This window comes from Coffea arabica, chromosome 7e, assembly GCF_036785885.1.
Source record: "Coffea arabica cultivar ET-39 chromosome 7e, Coffea Arabica ET-39 HiFi, whole genome shotgun sequence".
Classification (NCBI taxonomy): Eukaryota; Viridiplantae; Streptophyta; class Magnoliopsida; order Gentianales; family Rubiaceae; genus Coffea; species Coffea arabica.
In genome coordinates, this window is record NC_092323.1 from 45,451,909 (window position 1) to 45,472,873 (window position 20,965).

The 20,965-nt window shown below is 32.2% G+C and overlaps 1 protein-coding gene across 2 annotated transcripts in view; it reads left to right on the forward strand.

The window, feature by feature from the left end:
* The first annotated feature begins 14,190 nt into the window (after window positions 1-14,190).
* Window positions 14,191-20,965, forward strand: part of LOC113701960 (uncharacterized) — a 32,064-nt gene continuing 25,289 nt past the window's right edge. The window contains exons 1-6 of one of the 2 annotated variants that reach the window (XM_072059354.1): window positions 14,191-14,514; window positions 14,603-14,630; window positions 14,717-14,761; window positions 18,636-18,698; window positions 20,420-20,769; window positions 20,866-20,935. In XM_072059354.1, the coding sequence (XP_071915455.1) occupies window positions 14,720-14,761; window positions 18,636-18,698; window positions 20,420-20,769; window positions 20,866-20,935 (525 nt within the window). In that variant the 5' untranslated portion in view covers window positions 14,191-14,514; window positions 14,603-14,630; window positions 14,717-14,719. Of the gene's footprint in view, window positions 14,515-14,602; window positions 14,762-18,635; window positions 18,699-20,419; window positions 20,770-20,865; window positions 20,936-20,965 lie in introns of both variants that reach the window. The other variant, XM_027222882.2, reaches the window with a different exon arrangement.

Sequence of the window (20,965 nt, forward strand, 5' to 3'; positions counted from 1 at the left end):
GGATGGATGTTATTTAGATCTTTTGGCTTTGTAATTGTAATAGTACTAGTGCTTGTTTAGGGTTTGGATTTCAACTAGAGATTGAATCTTTTGCTGTATTTTGAGTATGTATGGATGTTTGAAATGACCCGAGTGTGTATATATATATTTTTTTTTTAAGTTTGGAAACTACTGCTACTCTTACTCTTGAAGTTATAATTCAACTTTTAAGTTATATGAGCGAGTCCTGGCGAGAGTTAAACAAGCGGTCCGCTAAATCTTGGGGTATACCCTATGGAGAGGTGGGGTCGTCACAGGCTCTTCTTTGTATTGTGACACTTGCTTAATCCGGCATGGTGAAAGAACAGGTCTATCCCGTAATACATTAGCAAATAAGCGATTAAGGCCTTCAACCCACAGCTGAAGCTCAGCCATGGAGGCCAATTCCTACGACTGCTAGGGTTTCGGCGACAAGGGTTACGGCTGCTACAAGGGTTACCAAATTTTTTTATTTCATAATTTTAGAATTATACCGTAAAAGACTATTTAAAGCATGGTCCAATTTGTTAATTTGCATAGACTAATTTCGTCGCATAATTTGATGTGAATTCATTAATGAAAATATACTTATGGATATATAAGTTGTGTCAATTCTCTTTTTGTTTTAGTAGATAATTGTAATATTTAGTGAATTTTATTATATTTTATGTTTTGGTTGTGTCATAGGAAGCCATGGAGGCCAATTCCTACGGCTGCTAAGGTTTCGGCGACAAGGGTTACGGCAGCTACAAGGGTTACCAATTTTTTTTACTTCATAATTTTAGAATTATACCGTAAAAGACTATTTAAAGCATGGTCCAATTTGTTAATTTGCATAGACTAATTTCGTCGCATAATTTGATGTGAATTCATTAATGAAAATATACTTATAGATATATAAGTTGTGTCAATTCTCTCTTTGTTTTAGTAGATAATTGTAATATTTAGTGGATTTTGTTTATATTTTATGTTTTGGTTGTGTCGTAGGAACTTGGGATAGAAAAGAAATTAAAAAGAGCTGTTGAGAAGATTATTTGATGTAAAGTCTAGGTGTGCCTTAAAGAATCTACGAAGTTAAAAGGTTGTGGGATTTGAAATTAATTTCAGCAATTAAAGTGGATGATTGATTGATTCTTTGCAACTTTGGGGATAGGCAATGAGTCCTTGCACCCTTGAGAACTTTATTTAGATGGAAATAGTTAGTTTAGAATTTTTATTCCAACATTATTTGGGAAAGGAGATTATTATTAGTAAGATTTTATTAGGAATGAGATAACTACCCCAAGTCCCTATCCAAATTCATCAACATCATATACTAGATGATCAACAATAATTACATCTGAAAATTTGAAATCCTAGTTAAACATTCCACCATATCATTCAAAACTAACTAATTAACCATCATAAGCCAAGAACATAAACTTCTATCCAAATTTAAACAATACTAAATACAAGAAAAGGAAAGGAAAACATTATACCTCACAAGAGCTGCTTGTAAGTGAAAATCACACCCCTTTCTTCCAAAACTTTTACCACATAAAACTTCCTAAGTACGAAAGTGAAAGTTTAATCAGTTTAGATTTTTGGATTCAACTCAAACAAGGCCAAAATCAAGGTTAAAATTGAAGTGTTTCTTCTCTCTTTTCTTCCCTTAACTCTCGGCTACCATGGAGGAAATGAGGAAGAAATGAAGCTAAAAGAAAGATAAGAAGATAGGAATTGGTTTGGTCAAAGTTGGGTGGATGGCCTCCAAGTGTCATCTTAGGATCAAATCTCAAATTTTTTTCTTCTTTTCTTCTTTTCTTGGCCCTCTCAAGGCTAATGAAAGGCTAATATTGATGCAATAATAGCAAGGATATTAAGGTAATCAAGTGGTGTCCAAGTGGTGTATTCAATCGGTAACAACCGGTGTACGTTGGTTCAAACTATTTTTTTCTAACTCGCGCGTACTAGTGTTTTAACTTATGATTCACTAACTTATTATTATCACTTCTAATCACACACTTTTTTTTATATAAAACTCACTTTTAACCACCAATTCTAGTACACACCCTATATCGATTAATCACATTACCAAAAGACGCAAAAATCTTAGTTTATCCTAACTCTGGAAATAAAGGGAAAACTCTTAATTCTATTCTTTATTCCAACTTTTGAAGGAGTAAATGAGTTGTAAAACTCTCACAAAGTAATGAATTCCAAATAAAAGAGAATTTTAAGAAAATATGAGGGGTTTTTACAAGTCCTCACATCAACACTTGAAATATTAAACCATTGTCACACAAGAAATCAAAGTGATTAAGTTGCCAACAAACTTTAAATATAAATAGTGTCTTCAACACTTCACCAACAAGCTGGCTTCTAATGCATAAGCACTTCAATATTAACTACATTAAGAAACAAAAGAAACTAGTAAGTGAGCTACCAAAAAAAAGAAAGAAAAATAGTAGCAAAAAAATGTCAAAAAATCAGCCCATTGATTGAGAAATTCAGCACAAAAAACCAACAAAAAATAGTCCAAAAAACTGCTTTAAGCATAGCTAAAAAATTAGCCAAGAAAAAGGACCAAATAATATCCAAAAATCATTGATATGAACCACAATGAAATAGCAACAAAGATAAACAAGTCCTCTTCAATATTGCTAGTCTGTTAAGCAGTAAAAAAACCAACAACTTATTACAAGCCAGTAACTTAGCAAAAAAATAGCAACTTGTAGCCAAGAAATAACCCAAAATACAACAGCCTGAAATGTAGTTACAAACTAGCCAAAAAAGGACAAAAAAAGTAGTCAAAAAACTTTCAAATTAAAGGTATTGTGATTTTAATACCATGAGTTGCAATTAGAATGAAGTACAACTAGACTAAACTCTAAATAGGAAATTAAAGACAGATTTGTAAGACTTGCCTCTTTTTGAGACAATTATGACCCACATGATTGATTTTTAAGTGATTGATATCATAATTAATTGATTAACATTTTATCAATAATTAATTAGCATCTCCCATTAGATAATGATTGATGATTGACATCCTGATTAATTAATTGACATTTTATCAATAATTAATTAGTAACTCCCATTTGTTAATGATTGATTGATATCTTTATTAATTGATATCTTATTCAATCAGTTAATCAATCAAATCAATTAATTAGTCAGAAAAAGTTATTTTCAGTTGTGAATTTTGGCAAGATTTCCTTGATGGAAGGAAACCCTAGAGATTTTTGTATTTGCTAGTAAGGGTCCCTAACCTAACTTATAAATAGTATGTGGTATTCCATCAATTGTACACTTTTGGGTTAGGCATATACTAGAAGATTTTTACTCTAAATTCTCCTTCTACTTTTCCTTCTTTTACATACTTTGCTTTGTTAGAATAGACAAGGAGTTAAAGACATAAGAAGAGATCAACTTGTGCTTGATAACAATGGTTAGAGGTAAGTGTATTTAGATTTTTGCTGCGTAATACATTCACATGTATATAGTTAGTTTTAACATGTGGTATCAGAGCCAACCTCTAACCATGTTGTTCAACTTATAATTTCATGATTTATTGGCAATCTGATAAAAGTTTTAGAGATTCGTATCAAGTTTGAACGAATCGAATTTAATTTGCCATGGCATCTATGGTTCATTTTCTCAATAATTGAGATTATTGACTAATCTTATGTATATGTATCATTCATATGATATCTTATTTGGTTATATAATTTATCTATATTTCCTCCAATAATATGGTATGACTGCACGTAATTAAAATGTTTCTTGAACTTACATATTTGTGATTGTAAGAGTTATATGTATTGATTGTTGTTATCAATACAAATAATAATTTGAAAAACATATAAAGAGTTGTTATATTCAACAATCAAAAGATTAATATCATATTAATCTGTGCAAGATAATTAGTTGACTTTATATGAATGGAACTATAGGTTTATTGAACCTCTGCTACATTATTATGAGATAAATATCTAAAGGCGTGATTTCAATATGAGTTTGCCTCCACATTCCTAATGTTATTAGGAATTATGTAGTATTTTGTACACTCCACTTATGTTCATTTATCTCATATTATAATGTCGACATTAGTATGGTTAATTCGATTTAAATTTCTGAGAATTTCCTTTATAAAGCATGTCTTGCATCTCAATTATTTGATGCATGAAGAATTTTAATCGCATGAAGACGGGTGGTTAAAAATGAATATAAAAAAAAAAAGATAATTATGAAATTCTTTTGTCAAAATATATTTTTTGACTGTTTTGATATCCTTATAATGTTTAGCACACTTTATGTTTGAGAGTAGCTATAGCATCTCAAACATTAGTGTACTATAATTTTGATCACATATAGTTTACTGATTAAAATTAAGGATTTCTAGTCAACAAGTGACTACTTATTTTCTATGAATTTTCATTAGAAGTTTTCTTGCATCGTATATTTGGGAGTAGCCGCAGCATCTCAAATATACAGTGTAAATAACTTTAATTACATAAGATTAAATGATTATAAAAGAAAAGGAAAATTCAATGAACTTCAGTCCACATAAAGTTTTTTGACTATTGACAAATAACAAGACGTCAAGTTAAGAATTTCACTTTTACATTATATATTTAGGAGTAGTCACAGCATCCCAAATATTTGATGAGAAAAGTTTTCATCATATACAGTTTGGTGATTGAAATTATGAATTTTTAGTCAACATATTGACTAGTTGACAACTTTTCTTATAACGTCATATACTTAGGAGTAGCCACAACATATTAAGTATATTGGTGTTTGGAGAAATTTTGTATTTCTTTTTCACATATTGCTGAGTGATTAAAGACATTAGAAGAAAAGGCATCTATATCAAGTTGCAATTAATTCATTGAGATAGCTATCTGGCCCCACAGGGAGGTATTTATTTTGATGAGATTAATTGACATAAGATGGTAAATTAGATAGTCAATTTAGAGATATTTCTATGTCCACAGGTACGAATTATTTCTTTAATTCATTGTTCTAGATTACTAGTCTATGATTACGTAAAGCAAATTCTATACATGTTTGCAACCTTTGTCCACAGAAAGGTTTGAATTTACTATTTGAATTGACATAAGGTTGATTCAAAATCAAGGTACAAATTTCATAGCTTTTTTATGACATAGTTCTTGATTGTTAATTTAGTGTTTCATTCCAATGATTTTATGGTTCTTATTAGTTTGATTTTTTAATTCATTCTCTTTTGTTTTTGGTGCAAGTTTTAAATTAGCACTTTCATGAGAATGAACAAATCATTCTCATAATGTGGATATATTTGCTAATATAGAGGTTAAGTATGAGAATTAGGAGCAATTTAATAGTTTGCTCATTTTGTCTCATATTCATATAAAATAGGGTTCAAACCCTAATTATGTATAGTTAAATCCTGTGTGAAAGCCATAAAGAAATTGTTACAAGTTTTAACTAGCACTATTAGAAGGCTTTCTTTTGTGACACTTAATTATTGAAGTATATTTTAGCTCATTTCTTAGAGTTGAAAATTTTACTATATCATAAATTAAAATCCCATCAAATTGAGATTGAGTTATTTCTATAGCATTTCATTCTTGATTCTTTCATGCAAAATTTCTTAACCATTCAAACCTTTATAATACACGTAAAGATATATGATTAATTACTTGTTTTAACTATGTGTATTAAGAAAGGATAAAGATGTTAAGAAATAAGAGAAACTTAACCTTCATGAAAGAAGAAATGAAAGGAAAGGTAATTTTGCTCTCATTAAGTCAAACAATAATAAGACCAACGTTGTTTGTAAAAGAATGATATTTGATACTTTACCTTGAGAGAAAGTAACTCAAAAGAAAATTTCAATTGTTGAGTGTTATAAATTGTGATATATTTGGTGAATTGGCTAAAGCTGTCAATTTACGCTGCCAGTATAAGAAGTTTCTGATTATATGAAAAGTGAACAAAATAGAAACTAAAAAATGTTCACATAAAATTAAGTGATGTATTATTGCTCATTTCAAGAAAATTTATTTTTTTTCTAAAACATTATTTTCTTATTACTTTAGAATTTCTATTTTCAAATTAATTACTATTGGGTATGATTATAAACCTCATTATCTAGCTGTAGATTTTGAAAATAGTGAAGTTATTAATTCTAAAGTTTTCAGTACCATCCTTTGAATTGAGCAATATATTGCACTTGACCACAATAATTATATTGGCAACAAGTATGTTTATCGTTGGGAAAACTCCTTAAATTTTGGTATAAGAGATTGAGATATATCTCTATAAAGAAATAAAGAGTTGATAAATCATAAATCTTTAAAAATTTTAGATTTATTGACTATAATATTTCAGGTGGACCGCATAAGTAAAGCAGACTATTCAACCATTATGGATGCCATAAGAGTTTCATTATAACACTAAAATTTTGTGAATTATTTTCTATCCTTTTTGATTGGTGAGAGATATTTATCTCACTATTAGGTAACCATTCAGAAATATAAAGTTCCTTTCTTATTTGATAAAGGATCAATATTTGATACCTTTGTAAGTATTCAAACTAGAAAGGAAATTTGAAATTTGAGAGATAAAAAATAAAATGAAAGCAAACAAAATTAGGGGACTATCCTATATATGCTCATTTTATAAATTTCTTAATTATGAAGCATTGCTAATGAGTAAAAGCAATGCTTGATTAGTAACATCCAAATGATGTACCTTAAGAAAATAATGAGATAGTTGTGGATGTAGCATTTTGGCAATCTTTATATCTTGTAAGTAATGTCTTGAAATTGAAGTATAGACTTAAACAATTTCCTCCAATGTTGTTTAGACACCACTTTGATTATGGTATGGATGGAAATTAAATTTAAAATATTATGTTTAGTTTTGTGAGGGTAATCAACCTACACATAAAGAAGCTGTACAAAGGAAACAAAGCTATCTTACTTCAAGAAATTTAGATTCTTTTACACTTCAAGAATTATTAAAATTGGAGATTTAAATTTCTTAAGAACATGAAGTAAGTAGGAGTGTTTTGACTCTATAGTGGAGTTTGGAAATGGTAAGGATTCATATTTGATTCCTTTGCATATGGAAAATTGATAACTTTTCTCAAAATAATTATTTAATTATTTTAGATAAGCAATCAATTGAAAAATTCCTTGTCAAATAAACATATAAAGATAAATCTACTTTGAACCTACTGATTGCGTTATCTTTGAGACAGTGAGAGGCAAAATATTCTCTATAGAGAATTGAAGTTCTCTGGTTACTATGTTGTATACCTACAAGAGTTTAAGGATGAATTGGGTAATGTTTTCATAAGGTACAAATGGAGAAATCTCCATATTCAAGAATAATGTCACAATTATCACAAAATCTCTACCAAATTTTGAGAGATTTTATTTAGGATAATTATGACATTAGTAACTCACTGTTAGAGTTACATTAGATAAATATGAAAACAAATGTTCTTAATGTGATTCTTGATAATTAGGTGTATACATGTGTCACCATAATGCATTTGTAGAGAATGCAATTTAAATTGTTTCTTTCCAATAATATATTAATTTATTCTTTATTTGATCTTAGAAGAATTTTTTCTAGTAAATTAATATACATTAAGGTTGTAGACACCAAATTTTTGTCAATTTTTAATATTTTCCTGAAATTTTATCTATTTGATAAGTTATTATTATTATCATTTTTTTTAATATATATTAATGTATGATTTTCTCATTTTTGTAGGTTTGTTTTTGGAAAAAGAAAAAAAACACAAAACAAAAGAGAAAAATCAAGAAATAAAAAATCACTTTCATCATTTTCCCTACCAAAACAACTATTAACCCATTCCACACTCAATTGCCATGGACTTTTCTTTTCATTAGCTAAGAAATCATCATTTTGGCAAATCCAACACACAAGCTCCACTTTGGCTACAAATCCCTCTCGGTTCTCTGCTCTCTGGGGGGAGAGACAAGAAGAAAAAAAAAGCACTCTAGCTCCCAGACAACTCTCGGCTCTCTCCCTCGCAGAACAAAAAAAAACATACAGAAAAAAAAGAGAAGGGAGGCACTCGGCTCTCTCTAGTTTCAGGAGACCAAAAAGACAAGCCACAAAAAGAAAAAAAAAGCACTCCAATCCCTCTGGGCTCACTTGGCAGAGGCAGAAAAAAAAAAAAAAGAAACGCACAAGAGAAGAGGAAGGGAAGCTCTCGGAATTTTGCAGCCTGCCCCCTCACTCTCCCTCTCTCGGACTTGGGCGGAGGAAAGAAACAGAACAAAAAAAAAATCTTCCCCAACTCCTCTCGGTTCCATCTCAACCTCACACACACCTACATTGAGGTAATTTTTTAGTTTTTGTCTAGCACATTAAATCAATGCTTCATTGTTTAGTTTTCTTTCATTTCTGCTGGCTGCCTTGTATTGTTGTTGTTGCATTGCTGAAAATTGGGAAATGGCATGAACTAGATGAAGGAAAAGGAAATGATGTCTGTGAATGCATATTAATTGTTTGAAAAAATGCCAAAAAGATTTTTAGGGACTGTTTTGCCTTAATGTAGTCTTCTGTTATTGTTTTCTGGTTAGTTAAAATCATAGTTGTATTGTAGAGGTTATGAGGAGTATTGTAATATATTTTTTATGATTTTTGGTGAAAGATTTGGGTGTTTTAAAAAATAAAAACTGGACTGTATTTTGACATTTTGGCCACTTTCAGATCATCTTTTGTAAAAACTAACTCCGAAAATGGAGTCTACGCGAAAAATCGAGTGAGGGGGTGTATTTTGAGGATTTTTGGTGACCGGAGAGGTCGCCGGCGACCGCCGCCGCCGGCGGTGGTGCCACCGGCGGCCGCCATGGCCGCCAGCTGAAGCTTCTTCAGCTGGCCGAAGAAGAAGAAAAAAAGAAACGGCTGGAAGTGGAGGAAGAAAAGAAAAGAAGAAAAGAAAGAAAGAAAGAAAAAAGGGGTTTGGGCTAAGGTGAGTTTTTTAGGTGGGTTTGTGGTTATTTTGTTAGGCTTTGGGGGATGGGCTTTGGTTTATTTTTCTTTGGGTTTCGGTTGGGTTAGGAGGTTGGAGCCTATGTATTTTTTGGCTGGGTTTGATTGATAAAAGACGGGCTGGCCTGTGTGTTTTAGCTTGGGCTTTCGGCTGGGCTTAGGTAGTGTTCGGCCCAAATAAATAAAATGATGGCCCAGTGGCCTGTTTTCTTTAAGAAGATCTGGTTACGATTTTGCACTTTGGCCCCTGATCTTTGGAGTAGTTTTACTACGGCCCATAACACTTTAAATTCTTTTCAACTCGGTCCTTATAGTAATTGTACTTTGGTCCCTGAATTTTATCTTTCATTTAATTTTGACCCCTGAACTTTGGAAAATATAATTTTTGTCCCCCAAAAGTTTTCAATTTTTGCAATTCAGTCCTTGGCAAATTTTGGCTCTCTTTATTATGATTGTTTCTTTTCTTCAATAATTAATTATGTTATTTTTGAACATATTCAACTTGTAATTTTTAGATGTTTTAAATTTCTTTATGTTTGACATATTAGCGTGAGTTTAGTACTTTTATTATTATTGTTTTTTTTAATTAAATTGGTGCCATGATTCTTTTGTTCATTGTGAGTATAAATAGGACAATTTGACTCCATTTAGTCACCACTTCAAACGGGAGGTACCCCTATTTTTATTATTTCAATGTCAATTACGTGCTCTTATGTGCTCTTATATGTTCCTATGTGTTTATATTTTTATATGCTTTATTTATTTGATTTAAATATTCATTCAAGTTTTCTTACATATGTTTTAGTTAATTTTTTACAATGATTCAAGAGCCATTTAAATACCTCAAAAATGTAATAGATAGGATAATTAGATTTGTTTTATTATATTTTTCCCTTCTAGATTGTAGTTAGGCGTTCCCCGATGTAATAGATAGGTTGCGTGTTTATGTGGCTTATGTGTTATGTGTTTTATCCGTTTTTCTTAGAATTTTGGCATCTAGATATTATGTTTACGTGTTATGTGCTACGTGCTCTTATGTGTTTATTTGTTTTAATTTATGTTTTATTTGTTTCACTATAAATTGTTAATGCATGACGTCACCACACTAGTCCAACGCTAGTTGTGGTTTCTCTCTCTGCTTACTTGCAAGTCCAACGCTAGTAAGGATTTTTTTAGAAATGGGCTAGTCCAACGCTAGATCCTTTAGGTCATCTTGCGCTAGATTCATCTTTGTATGCTATTCACCACATTTTCATGCATATTTTCATTTTTAGGATCTTTTCTCATTTGTATGATATTCCCTATTATATTATCCCTTACCCGCTATAGGTGCTAATCATGCCATTTAGAATTGCATTTCATTTAAGCTAGTTCATTTGCTTGTTCATGTTAGGATAATTATATTTCAAACATGGAAAATGGGTGATTATAACTTTTTAGTTTAAATACCCTATTAATCCATATATAAGAAAATTATGTCACGAGTTTTTGCCTCCCGTACCCTTTATGTTGCATTCCCTTTTTCTTCGATCATTTATATATGTATATAATTTAATTTCTTTTCTTTTATTTTAATTTCATCATTCGCATATTCGTGACACTTTCAAAGAATCATTGTGGCCTTCGCAATTAATGCGATTGGTTCGATTAAACCCTTAAATGGATATTTTGACCCTTTCGGTATTTTATAAATTTAGATTTGCATCCATGTAGAAAATATCCAAATATGATAAAATTAAGGGTTAGATTATAAAAAATTTTGACTAAACCTCGCAACTAGCTTAGATTAGGTTGAAAGGGTGCCTTAGGTTTGAGTCAATTAAACCTTTGTCTTCTCTTTCTTCAACCGTGACTCCCGAACCTATTTTCTCTTGTTTTCAAAGACCTGGAGTTGTCAAAAAGGGTTTTTGATTTATTTTATTTTTGTCAAAAAATATTTTTTGGGTGACTTGGTACACCAAAACTCCATACCAAGTGGCGACTCCTATTTTTTCTTAAAAACCCTTTTAGACTAAATTTTGGACCCAAATTGTCGCATTCTTTTTAAGTCTCATTCTAGGTCCTTTTCACTTATTTTTGAATGGAAATCATAGCTTTTATAAATACCTATTTTTATTCTTATTTTTTCATCGCGAAAAATGGGGCGCGACAAAGGTTAGTGGAACTATGAGAGTTTTTCTCAATCATGATATTTGTGCAACCCTTCTATCATTGATATTCACAAAATAAAATGTAAAAAATAGTTAATCTATCTTAAGACTTTCATGCAAGAGTTCTTTGATTACTTTTAAATAATAATAGTGAATAATTGCATAATGTTCACATCATGCATTGGAATGAATATAAATTCACCAAGGATGCTATGAAGTTATACCACAGGCATCTACTGTTTGGCATGAAATTTGTTGATATTGTATTGTGGCCATTATAGATATTTGATTTGACTACACCCTTTCCTTATGTATATATGAAAGAGTGGGAGTCAAAATAGGTAAGTCGACATAAGGTATTCAATAGTTATTTGAAAAGCAAAAGGTAGCTATTGATTATATAGTAAGGAATTATTATTGTTGATCAAACAACTAAAGGTTGCCGACTGAGTTGTTAATGATCATATAACTCACATGGAACTCAGTAGTTCATTTAATATTTTGCTATTATTCTCAAACTATTGTTATTGTATAGACACTCGAGATATTTATATTTACATGATTTTGTGCACATTGTTGTTCATGTATAAAGTAAGGATCATGTGATCCATAAAGTTGGACATTTAATAACTTATATGAAATTATTCATAAAGTTCTTTTAAAGCACTTGATTAGGAAGTATAATACATAATAATACATGGAAGGAAGTGTTTGCCATGAGAACATAACCGCCATGATTCATGTATTATTATTATTTTCTAATGAAGCAACTGTTACATAACTACTGAATTTGGTGAGTGACAAACAAGGTTTATGGCCATTTTTAAGTAGTTATTCACTCATAAGTTATCCAACTATTTCATATGGGTCAAGTGGGAGAATGTAAGATTTGCTTCTTTTTGAGGCAATTATGACCCACATGATTGATTCTAAAGTGATTAATATTATAATTAATTGATTGACATTTTGTCAATAATTAATTAGCATCTCTCATTGGATAATGATTGTTGATTGACATCCTAATTAATTGATTGACATTTTGTCAATAATTAATTAGTATCTCCCATTTGTTAATGATGGATTGATATCTTTATTAATTGGTATCTTATTCAATTAGTTAATCAATCAAATCAATCAATTAGTCAGAAAAAGTTATTTTCAGTTATGAATTTTGGCAGAAAAAGTTAATTGATTGACATTTTGTCAATAATTAATTAGTATCTCCCATTTGTTAATGATTGATTGATATCTATATTAATTGGTATCTTATTCAATCAGTTAATCAATCAAATTAATCAATTAGTCAAAAAAAGTTATTTTCAGTTATGAATTTTGGCAAGATTTCCTTGATGGAAGGAGACTCTAGAGATTTTTGTATTTGCTAGTAAGGGTCCCTAATCTAGTCTATAAATAGTATGTGGTATTCTATCAATTGCACACTTTTAGGTTAGGTATAGGTTAGAAGATCTTTATTCTAAATTCTTTTTCTACTTTTCCTTCTTCTACATACTTTGTTTTGTTAGAATAGACAAGAAAGAGTCAAAGACACAAGAAAAGATCAACTTGTGCTTGACAACAATGGTTAGAGGAAAGTGTATATTAGATTTCTGCTACGTAGCACATTCACATGTACATAGTTAGTTTTAACAAGAATACCTCAAACATCTTTAAAGTCAAGAAATAGGCAACACAATCTCTTGTGCACTCTTCAATTTCTGCAAAAAAGAAAAATTAAAATAAAGGAAGTCAAGAAATAGTAAGACATATTTTAAATATTACTTAGAAAGAATTTTGCTTTTAGTCTTCTTTTCCCTTTTCTTCACCCCGTATAGCTTATGACACCAATCTCCAGTATACATCAACATTTCTATAGTTTCTCGAACCAAGAAAACAAAGTGGTGGAAGATAGAGGATGGTGGTGGGAGGTGATGAAGGAAGAAACAAAGTGGTGGAAGAAAGAAAAGGGATAAAATGAAAAAAAGAATTAAAAAAATAAAACGCTTTTCTGAATAAATAAAAAAGAAAAGATGATTTTGTGATTAAAAAAGGGGAATAAAAGGAAAGAAAATATAAAACATAAAAAAATTATAATCTTATTGATAAAGAAGAATATGACTTGCTAACCATTAAGGTCGCTCTGCTGGTAGGCGTGTATTTTTAGAGTTTTTTTTTATTGTCAAATTCATGATTTAGATCTTGTACTTCGCAATTGAGGATGTAAAAGGTGTGGTATGCCTTGTAGTTGGGGAAGAAAAGGTGAAAAAAAAGAAAAGAACTTGTTATTGGTAGGTTTAGGGTTTGAATTCTATACTTGACATTTGGGAGTAAAAAGGAATTCTGTGTACTTGACAATTGAGAGCGGAAAGAAGTCTAGTGCGGGTAGTTGTGTGTGATAGTTGGGGTTGGGTAGATATACATATATATATATATATATATATATATATATAGACTTGCTACTAGTATTCAAAACTATAAGGTAGTTATTTGGGATATTTAAAGAATTGTGGGTCTTATGTGTTTTGATCGTATCACAAGAAACCTTGTGTATTTTATCATTTCTTAAATCCTATCTTTCGACCATATCACAAGGTAGTTCTTCAAGTTTTTAAAATAGTTTCTATGTGTTTCGAGCATATTATAAGAAGCCTTGGGTATTTTATCTTTTCTTAAATCCTACATTCGGACCATACTACAAGGTAATTATTTGGAAATTTTTTAAAATTGTAGGTTTCGTGTCTTTCCACCGTATCACAAGCTGGATTTGTGTATTACTCTTTCTAAAATCCTACCATATCATAGGTCTCTCACGTATTTTAACCTTTCTTAATGCTGTCAAAAAAACAATTAAAAAGAGAATAACTAAAAAGATTTTTATTGCAAAACATGAAACCTGAATTTGACCAATGATCTCTTATCCTGTCTAATTAGCAATCCGACCCGAAATACTGACCGTTTCACAGAGAGGGCGGTCCGTCCAACTTCCGGGCACGTAAATCTCAGTCCCCGAAATATTTTAACTATCGTTTTAAGGGACTAAATATTTTATTAAAAAAAAGCTAGGCAGCAACTTAACTATCGTTTTAAGGGACTAAATATTTTTTTCCCCTTTTCCTCTCCCTTTTCGATCACTCCATCCACCCTTTCATAATGATCACTTATTACTCTCATCATTTCTTCCAATACCCAATATATTTTATCCCGATTACTACTTCAATATTTCCATCAATTTTTTTGTAGTTTTTTTTTTTGCTAGACCCAGAAGAACTTCTTCTTCTTTCTAGGGTTTTTGGTCTCTCGATTAATTTGAGTTGGGGGGCCTGGAATTGGATAAATTGAATGAAAGGTAGTATTAATCTTTGTATATGTGTATGAAATGACTGATTTTTATGCATTTGTTTATTTTTGAGTAATTTTTTGGGGGTGACATGCAGATGGAGAATGGAGAGGCCAATTTAGCTGGTAAATTTGCAGGCTTGGCAGTGAATGATTCCAATAATAGCATGAATAGCAGCAGTAATCCCAACAACAACGATGGATTGTTTCAGGTTATGAAAGCAGTTGAAGCTGCCGAGGCTACCATTAAGCAACAGGTTTATTTTTTTTCTCTTTTTTTCCTTTTTTTTTTCAAATTATTTTAATCTGTACAGTCTACGTTGAGTTCAGTTAGATTGAAAATACTATTATGATGAATTTGTTTGAATGGTGGTAGTTGTTTGTATATCATTTGACATTTTGTGGATGAATAATGATGAAAGTAATCTTGTTTGGTAATGTTAGTATAGATTCTTATGAGGCCTTGCTCGAGTTATTCTTAATGGTCTCTGGCTAACGATTGTCTTAAATTTTTCTGGAGTTTTTGTTTTAAATAAAAAATATATGTTCAGTCTGTGTTGAGTTCACTTAGATTGAAAATAATTTTATGGACTTGTTTAAATGGCGGTAGTTGTTTGCATACCATTTGACCTTTTTTTGGATGAGAAAAGATGAAAGTGATTTTGTTTGGTAATGTCAGTCTACATTCTTATGCGGCCTATCTGTAGTTATTGTCAATGGTTTCTGGCCTAGGAGCATGTTATGTGTTCTGTTGAATCATTGATCACGATGTTGGATACTCTTTAACTGATGAGGAAGGTTGCAGGATAATTTGGTCTAAAGGCTACCTGCTCATATATGTGGTTTGGCATGGGAAAGTTTAGGAATAATGAGTCAGGATAAGTTGGAAATTTTGAACAATTTAAGGTGAAAAACCTAAATCACGGTAGTTCTGGAGCTGTATTTAGCTAAAGAAAAGAAAGACTGGACAAACAAGTATTCGACATTTTGGTCATTAGGAATCCCTTCTTTGGCTGTAACTTTTTTTGCTACTCTGAGATAAGGCTGCTTCAAGATGCTTTTGCATGCAAAAGGTATCCTTATGTATATGTATATTGTAAATCATGTGGCCTGGTGCTGGTTACAGACAGTTTTCTTATCAATTTTGGGAAGCTGCATTTGTTTCCTGTCATATTTATGTGGTTTCCTGTATGTTTTTTGAGTGTATTAAAATAAGTTTTTTGGTTTTTGTCTCAAGATCTATGCATAGATATGACAATTTTCAGTATGGCGGTAGATTTGTATTATTAGAATTTGTTTGATGTGAACAGTGGTGACCAGACTGCAAATTTGATGCTTCCCACTTTGGCTCTCCCCTGCCCCAACTTTCCCATCCATTGAGCTGTTAAATGTGATTGTTTTTGGCCTTTGCATTAGTTTGTCTCAGTTAAAGGAAGATGCATACCTTTACCCTGGTGCATTTCCGCCATTTCTCAAAAAAATCCCTAGTGCACATCTGGAAGTTCAATGGGTGAAATGACATAAAAATAAAAGTTCAACAGGTGAAATGAATATCTGAAATGGATTGGTGACAGCAGTTATTGAGAAATTGTGAGAAAAATGTCCATGGGGTGGTATTGTGCACATCAGGTGCAATGGGGTCAGGGATAATTGAGGCAAATTTGCTAAATTGCCAAAATAATGAACATCAATACGTTCAAGGAGACTTTGAAATGAAGTTTAGTAGCAAAAGAAGCTTAGTAGGAAAAATGAGACTTTGAAATGGTTTGATGACTATGGATGTACTTTACGCTTAAAAAATTTTATATTACATTGGATGCCATCAATGAGAAAGCTCAAAGAAATCTGAAAGTAAGGATTTCATTGATTTTGCTCAAGCTTCAATGAGACACTCCTTGAATATATGCTGCCTATTTTGGAGCCTAAAATGACAACTATTTTTAGGAAATCTTGTTTTTTGAAAGAGTTCAATCGAGCCAACAACATCATGTGCAGTTTCTTTACGCTATTTTCTAATTAAACAAACATGCTATGAAAAATTACTTTGTTTACCCCCCCCCCCAACTGTCTCCCAATTTATTTTCCCATACGAATTCTTGCTAGTCAAACAGAGCCTGAGTGTTGATTTATGTGTTGCAAAAGCACTGACTGGGGATCGGGTGATTGATGCAGGAAAGTGTTTTGGTGTTAGTCTTCATGTTCAGTGTAGAATTACTGCTCACTTCTAAAACTATGTAACTCATCATGAAAAATTCAGTCAGTTGCTTAGGCAAACCGGCTAGGCCTGATTTTTCAATCATGAGCTGCCTTCATTACATCACCTGAATGACTCCTGCATCCCCTGAAAAGTCCATGAGGTCCATGACATCTCATACACACAAGTGCATATCAACTTTTAGCAGTCAGACCAAAGATTATTCTCTTGCATAAAGTAGCACCTATGCATGTCTGATGTCCCAAATAATAATGGAGATATGGCCAGCTGACAAGCGCCCATCTCTCATTTCCATATCATAACAATATTACAGCCACACCCATATTGTAGATCCTCACCTTCTGTGCAAAAAAAAATCCATGTAATCACCCCTTCTTCATAATAAAAGGAAGAAAAGAAGATGAAGAAGCAGAATTTTTTAATAATGGATGCCGCACAAATATCTTTTTGCAGCAAGTTTTTTTTGGACCTTTGCCCTAAAATGAGAATTCTGAATTGATGTCATGTATCTCTGCTTCAGCATTACAAGGCTATGTGGGATTGTAGAGATCAAGGCTTAGCTGCCAACCCCCCCCCCCCCCCCCACCCAAAAACACTTTCTGGGTATTTTGTTATAGATTTTATGCAAATGCCTTGAATTTCTATAGAATGAAGTGCTTTAAATTCATTTCCTGTTCTTTTTATGGTGTGCCTTTTCATTTTTCCCCTCCTTTTCTTCTTCCTTGTTGTTAGCTTCTTTTGATTTCCCTTTTCATTTCTGGCCCCCAGCTATCTCTTGGAATAGCTTCTTTTGTCACTCTGGCAACTTCTTCAAGCCAAGATTTTTTTTTATTTGTTTCCCTGTAGCTCATAAATTATGCCAATTTCCAAAAAGAAGTGTGTATGCCCTCGCTTTGGTTCATCCAGGTGACAAGCCTCCTATCAAACTTTTCCAACTACTTTAGTGCTAGCAAATTTTCAGCAGACTCCATGTCCAATTTTGCCAGCCCATTCTTGTGATGGTTTATTTTGCCATACAAGGTGAGGAAGAAACTTAGTATGGAACTACTGCACTATATATCCTGTTTTTCTAAAGAGCAAAACGGATTTTGCCTGTGATTGTTTGAGCTTCTGTTTTGAAATCTCCAGACTATGTAGCAAAAATCTGCATGTTCAAAGTTGTTTTGTTTTAGAATATTGGATATGATGGAAAATTATCTCTCGCGGTGGTGGTATTATGGTTTGATTTTAGATGAAAAATGGCTTTTACGTTGAATAGTCTACTTTAGTTGTAGTAATTGTTGTCTCTATTCAGACCCTTCTACAGAAGGTGAATGTGTTCCAAGAACTTGTTTAGATCACTTTTTAGCTACATTTAGTCCTTTCTGATTGTCAGGATTAGGGACTCGTTGGTTCTACTATCATGGATCTAGGTAAAGATCTGATTGCAATTTCACTTTGCTGCTACATTGTTGCCTACCTGTTGTACCGTACAATACTTCTGATACTGCAAAACTTTGGTTTTAATAGGGTTCTAGCAATGAATAGGAGGAGGGTGCTTTTGACATGCCTACTGCTGATTATGCTAAATAGTTCTTCTTGAAGTCTTAAATCCCGGTTGTTACCTTGAATTGCATAAACATGCTCTATCTACTTTAGTGTTTGTCTATGCATTGACAATTTTATCTGCTTCCAGATTTTTACTTCCTGTTTGCTTATCAGATTGTCTATTTTGCTCTTGCTCTGGGATTTCAGATGTTTCCTATATTTTTTATGCAAATATTTGTGTTGTGCCTTGCATGATAAAATGATATATCTTCTGTTTGTGGAATTACATTATGTTGGAAAAAGAGATTGTACTGTATGATAAACTCTCTTGATTGCTAGTTCTTTTAGTGGTTCAGTATAGCTGTTTAAAGTTTGGATTTCATTTGCAGGTGGATGAAAACAATCGTTTGAGGGCTGAACTTCAGAAGAAGATTCAAGAACTTGAAAAATATGTATGTCCTTTTTCCCATGATTTTTTTTCTGTATTATCCATCTTGCCAGGTTTCATTTCAAGTTGGCTGATAATACGAAATTCTGATTGCCTTGGTCTTATCATATAGTTTGAATATCTTAAAAATATTTGGTGGAAATACTCTCTAGGCACCTTTCTTTTTTAGCATTTTCACCATATATGCTCAATTGTCACAGATTTTGTGCACATGCTTATTATCATATCTTTCATAGTATTCTTGGTGCAGCATATGCTTCATAATACTTATTCTGCTAATATGCTGTTGTTTATAATGCTACTCGCTAATGGAGTATTTACTTTCTGTTAAGAAGCAGTCGATGGAAGTCTTTTCTGGGATTGTCTAATGAGGTGAATGTGCCTAATTTGGATTTTAATTTGCAAAACCTAGAAATTTGAATTCCTTGATTCCAGTGGGAACTGATCTGAGATTCTAAATTTAGATGCACTCTCCTGTAATAATTGGTAGTGTCTTTTGTAGCATTTAAGATTTCCTTGCAGGTTCCCCTTGGACCAAGATTTCCTATAGTCTGAGTTCCCTCATTGTCACTGCCTCCTCAAGACAAAGTCTTGTTCTAGTAAAGAACCTTGTTTTTCCTTCATCTATCTTAAATCTTCTGTCTCCACTCCAGCAGGGAGCTCCTAAATATGCCTGAATTTTTAAACATGTTTTCAGAATGAGTTCAACAAGACTTGTTAGGCTTGGAAAATAAGCACTTCCTGGGAGTAATAAATTTTCTCCAGTCTCTCGAGGCTCAAGAAAGATGGCGTATGTTTTTGACCACTTTGGGCTCATTACCACTTGCTTCTTGCCTTAGATTTTTTCTCATTCTCTTTCACACATCCAGCCACCTGCTTGTGTCTTGAGCAATGTATGACTTTGTTCTGTTTCATTTGAAGAAGCAGATATCTAGGTTGTGTAACACCACACATTTGATAGATGCTTTATACTTTGTTGCTATCAGCTTTATATCAACTATAAGACATCTTGCCTTAAAAGTGACATTGATAGATGTCCATATCAATACTTCATTAATAGGAAAGCCACCACTATACTTTCAAATGGTGGTTAGATGGCCTCATTTTTCTGATTAGAAAGCTTCCAACTGTTTAATATTTTGTCCTTTAGCCTTTTAGGATTTGTACCTACTTTCATTCATCTAAGAAGGAAAGAAAAACCTTATGTGAATAACACATAAGCTAATGTAAGTGGAAAATGCAAAAATGTGTGTCAATTAATGATTGGAAATTAAGTATCCCTTTCCAATATATGATTGCTATATTAATATATTATTACTTAAATTGCACATGCATGATGAGTTCTGTTATATATTTGTCAATTTGGTGAAAAGATTTGCATACACAGGGATTATGAAGCAAAACAACTGAATTATGTAGTGATATGTTATCAGATGTTTCAAGTCATGGATAATTATTCTCAATAGGACTCTTTTATCTAGAAAAGTGGAAGATATAAGTTGCTTTTTTTTTTCCGCTGTCATCACCATGTACTGAAGTAACTAATAAAAGCTTGCAATCTAGCTGCATATGTTGTTTGGAACAATGAATTAGATAAGTATTTGCTGCTGCTGCACTGTTGCTGCCTTCCCTTTTTTAATTCATGACTGTTGCCATGTAATTATCGTGAAAGTTCCAATTTCTTTTTGTCAACACTATCTTTTACTTGATGGTAATCCTTTGCAGAAATCAAATGACCTGAAAGTGCATCATTCAGATCTGATTAATCATTCTGGTGATAATGCTCGTATAGCTTCTTATGATAATCAGCCTGTCTTTGGGGTCGAAAACCAAGTAGATCGGATCGCAAGTTTGGACAACTCTTCTAGTCGTGGTTTGCCTAACGCAGTTATTCCAAACAAAGATTTAGTTAACAATGATGACCATCTTGTAATGCAAGCTTGTGCAGAAGTTCAATCTGAAAATAGCAGGTCCAATGGCACATTGAATGTTTTCAGTGGTGGTCAGGTGGCAACAGAGAATATAGGGTTTTCCCAACAATCTTCACCATCTACAACATCATTTTCTACTAGCAGGTACTTGATATCTATGCATTAGTAGCATTATTAACAGAGCAGGATATGCAATGAGTATGCAGAGGCATCATTATGAGATTAGATTGATTTTTTTAGGTTTCAAGCTGATGAAGAGTTGAATCCACAACAAAATTTACCCACACAGGGACTGATGTCTGTGGCGCAGGTAGTTACATTGAAGGGTTTCTTTCAAGAA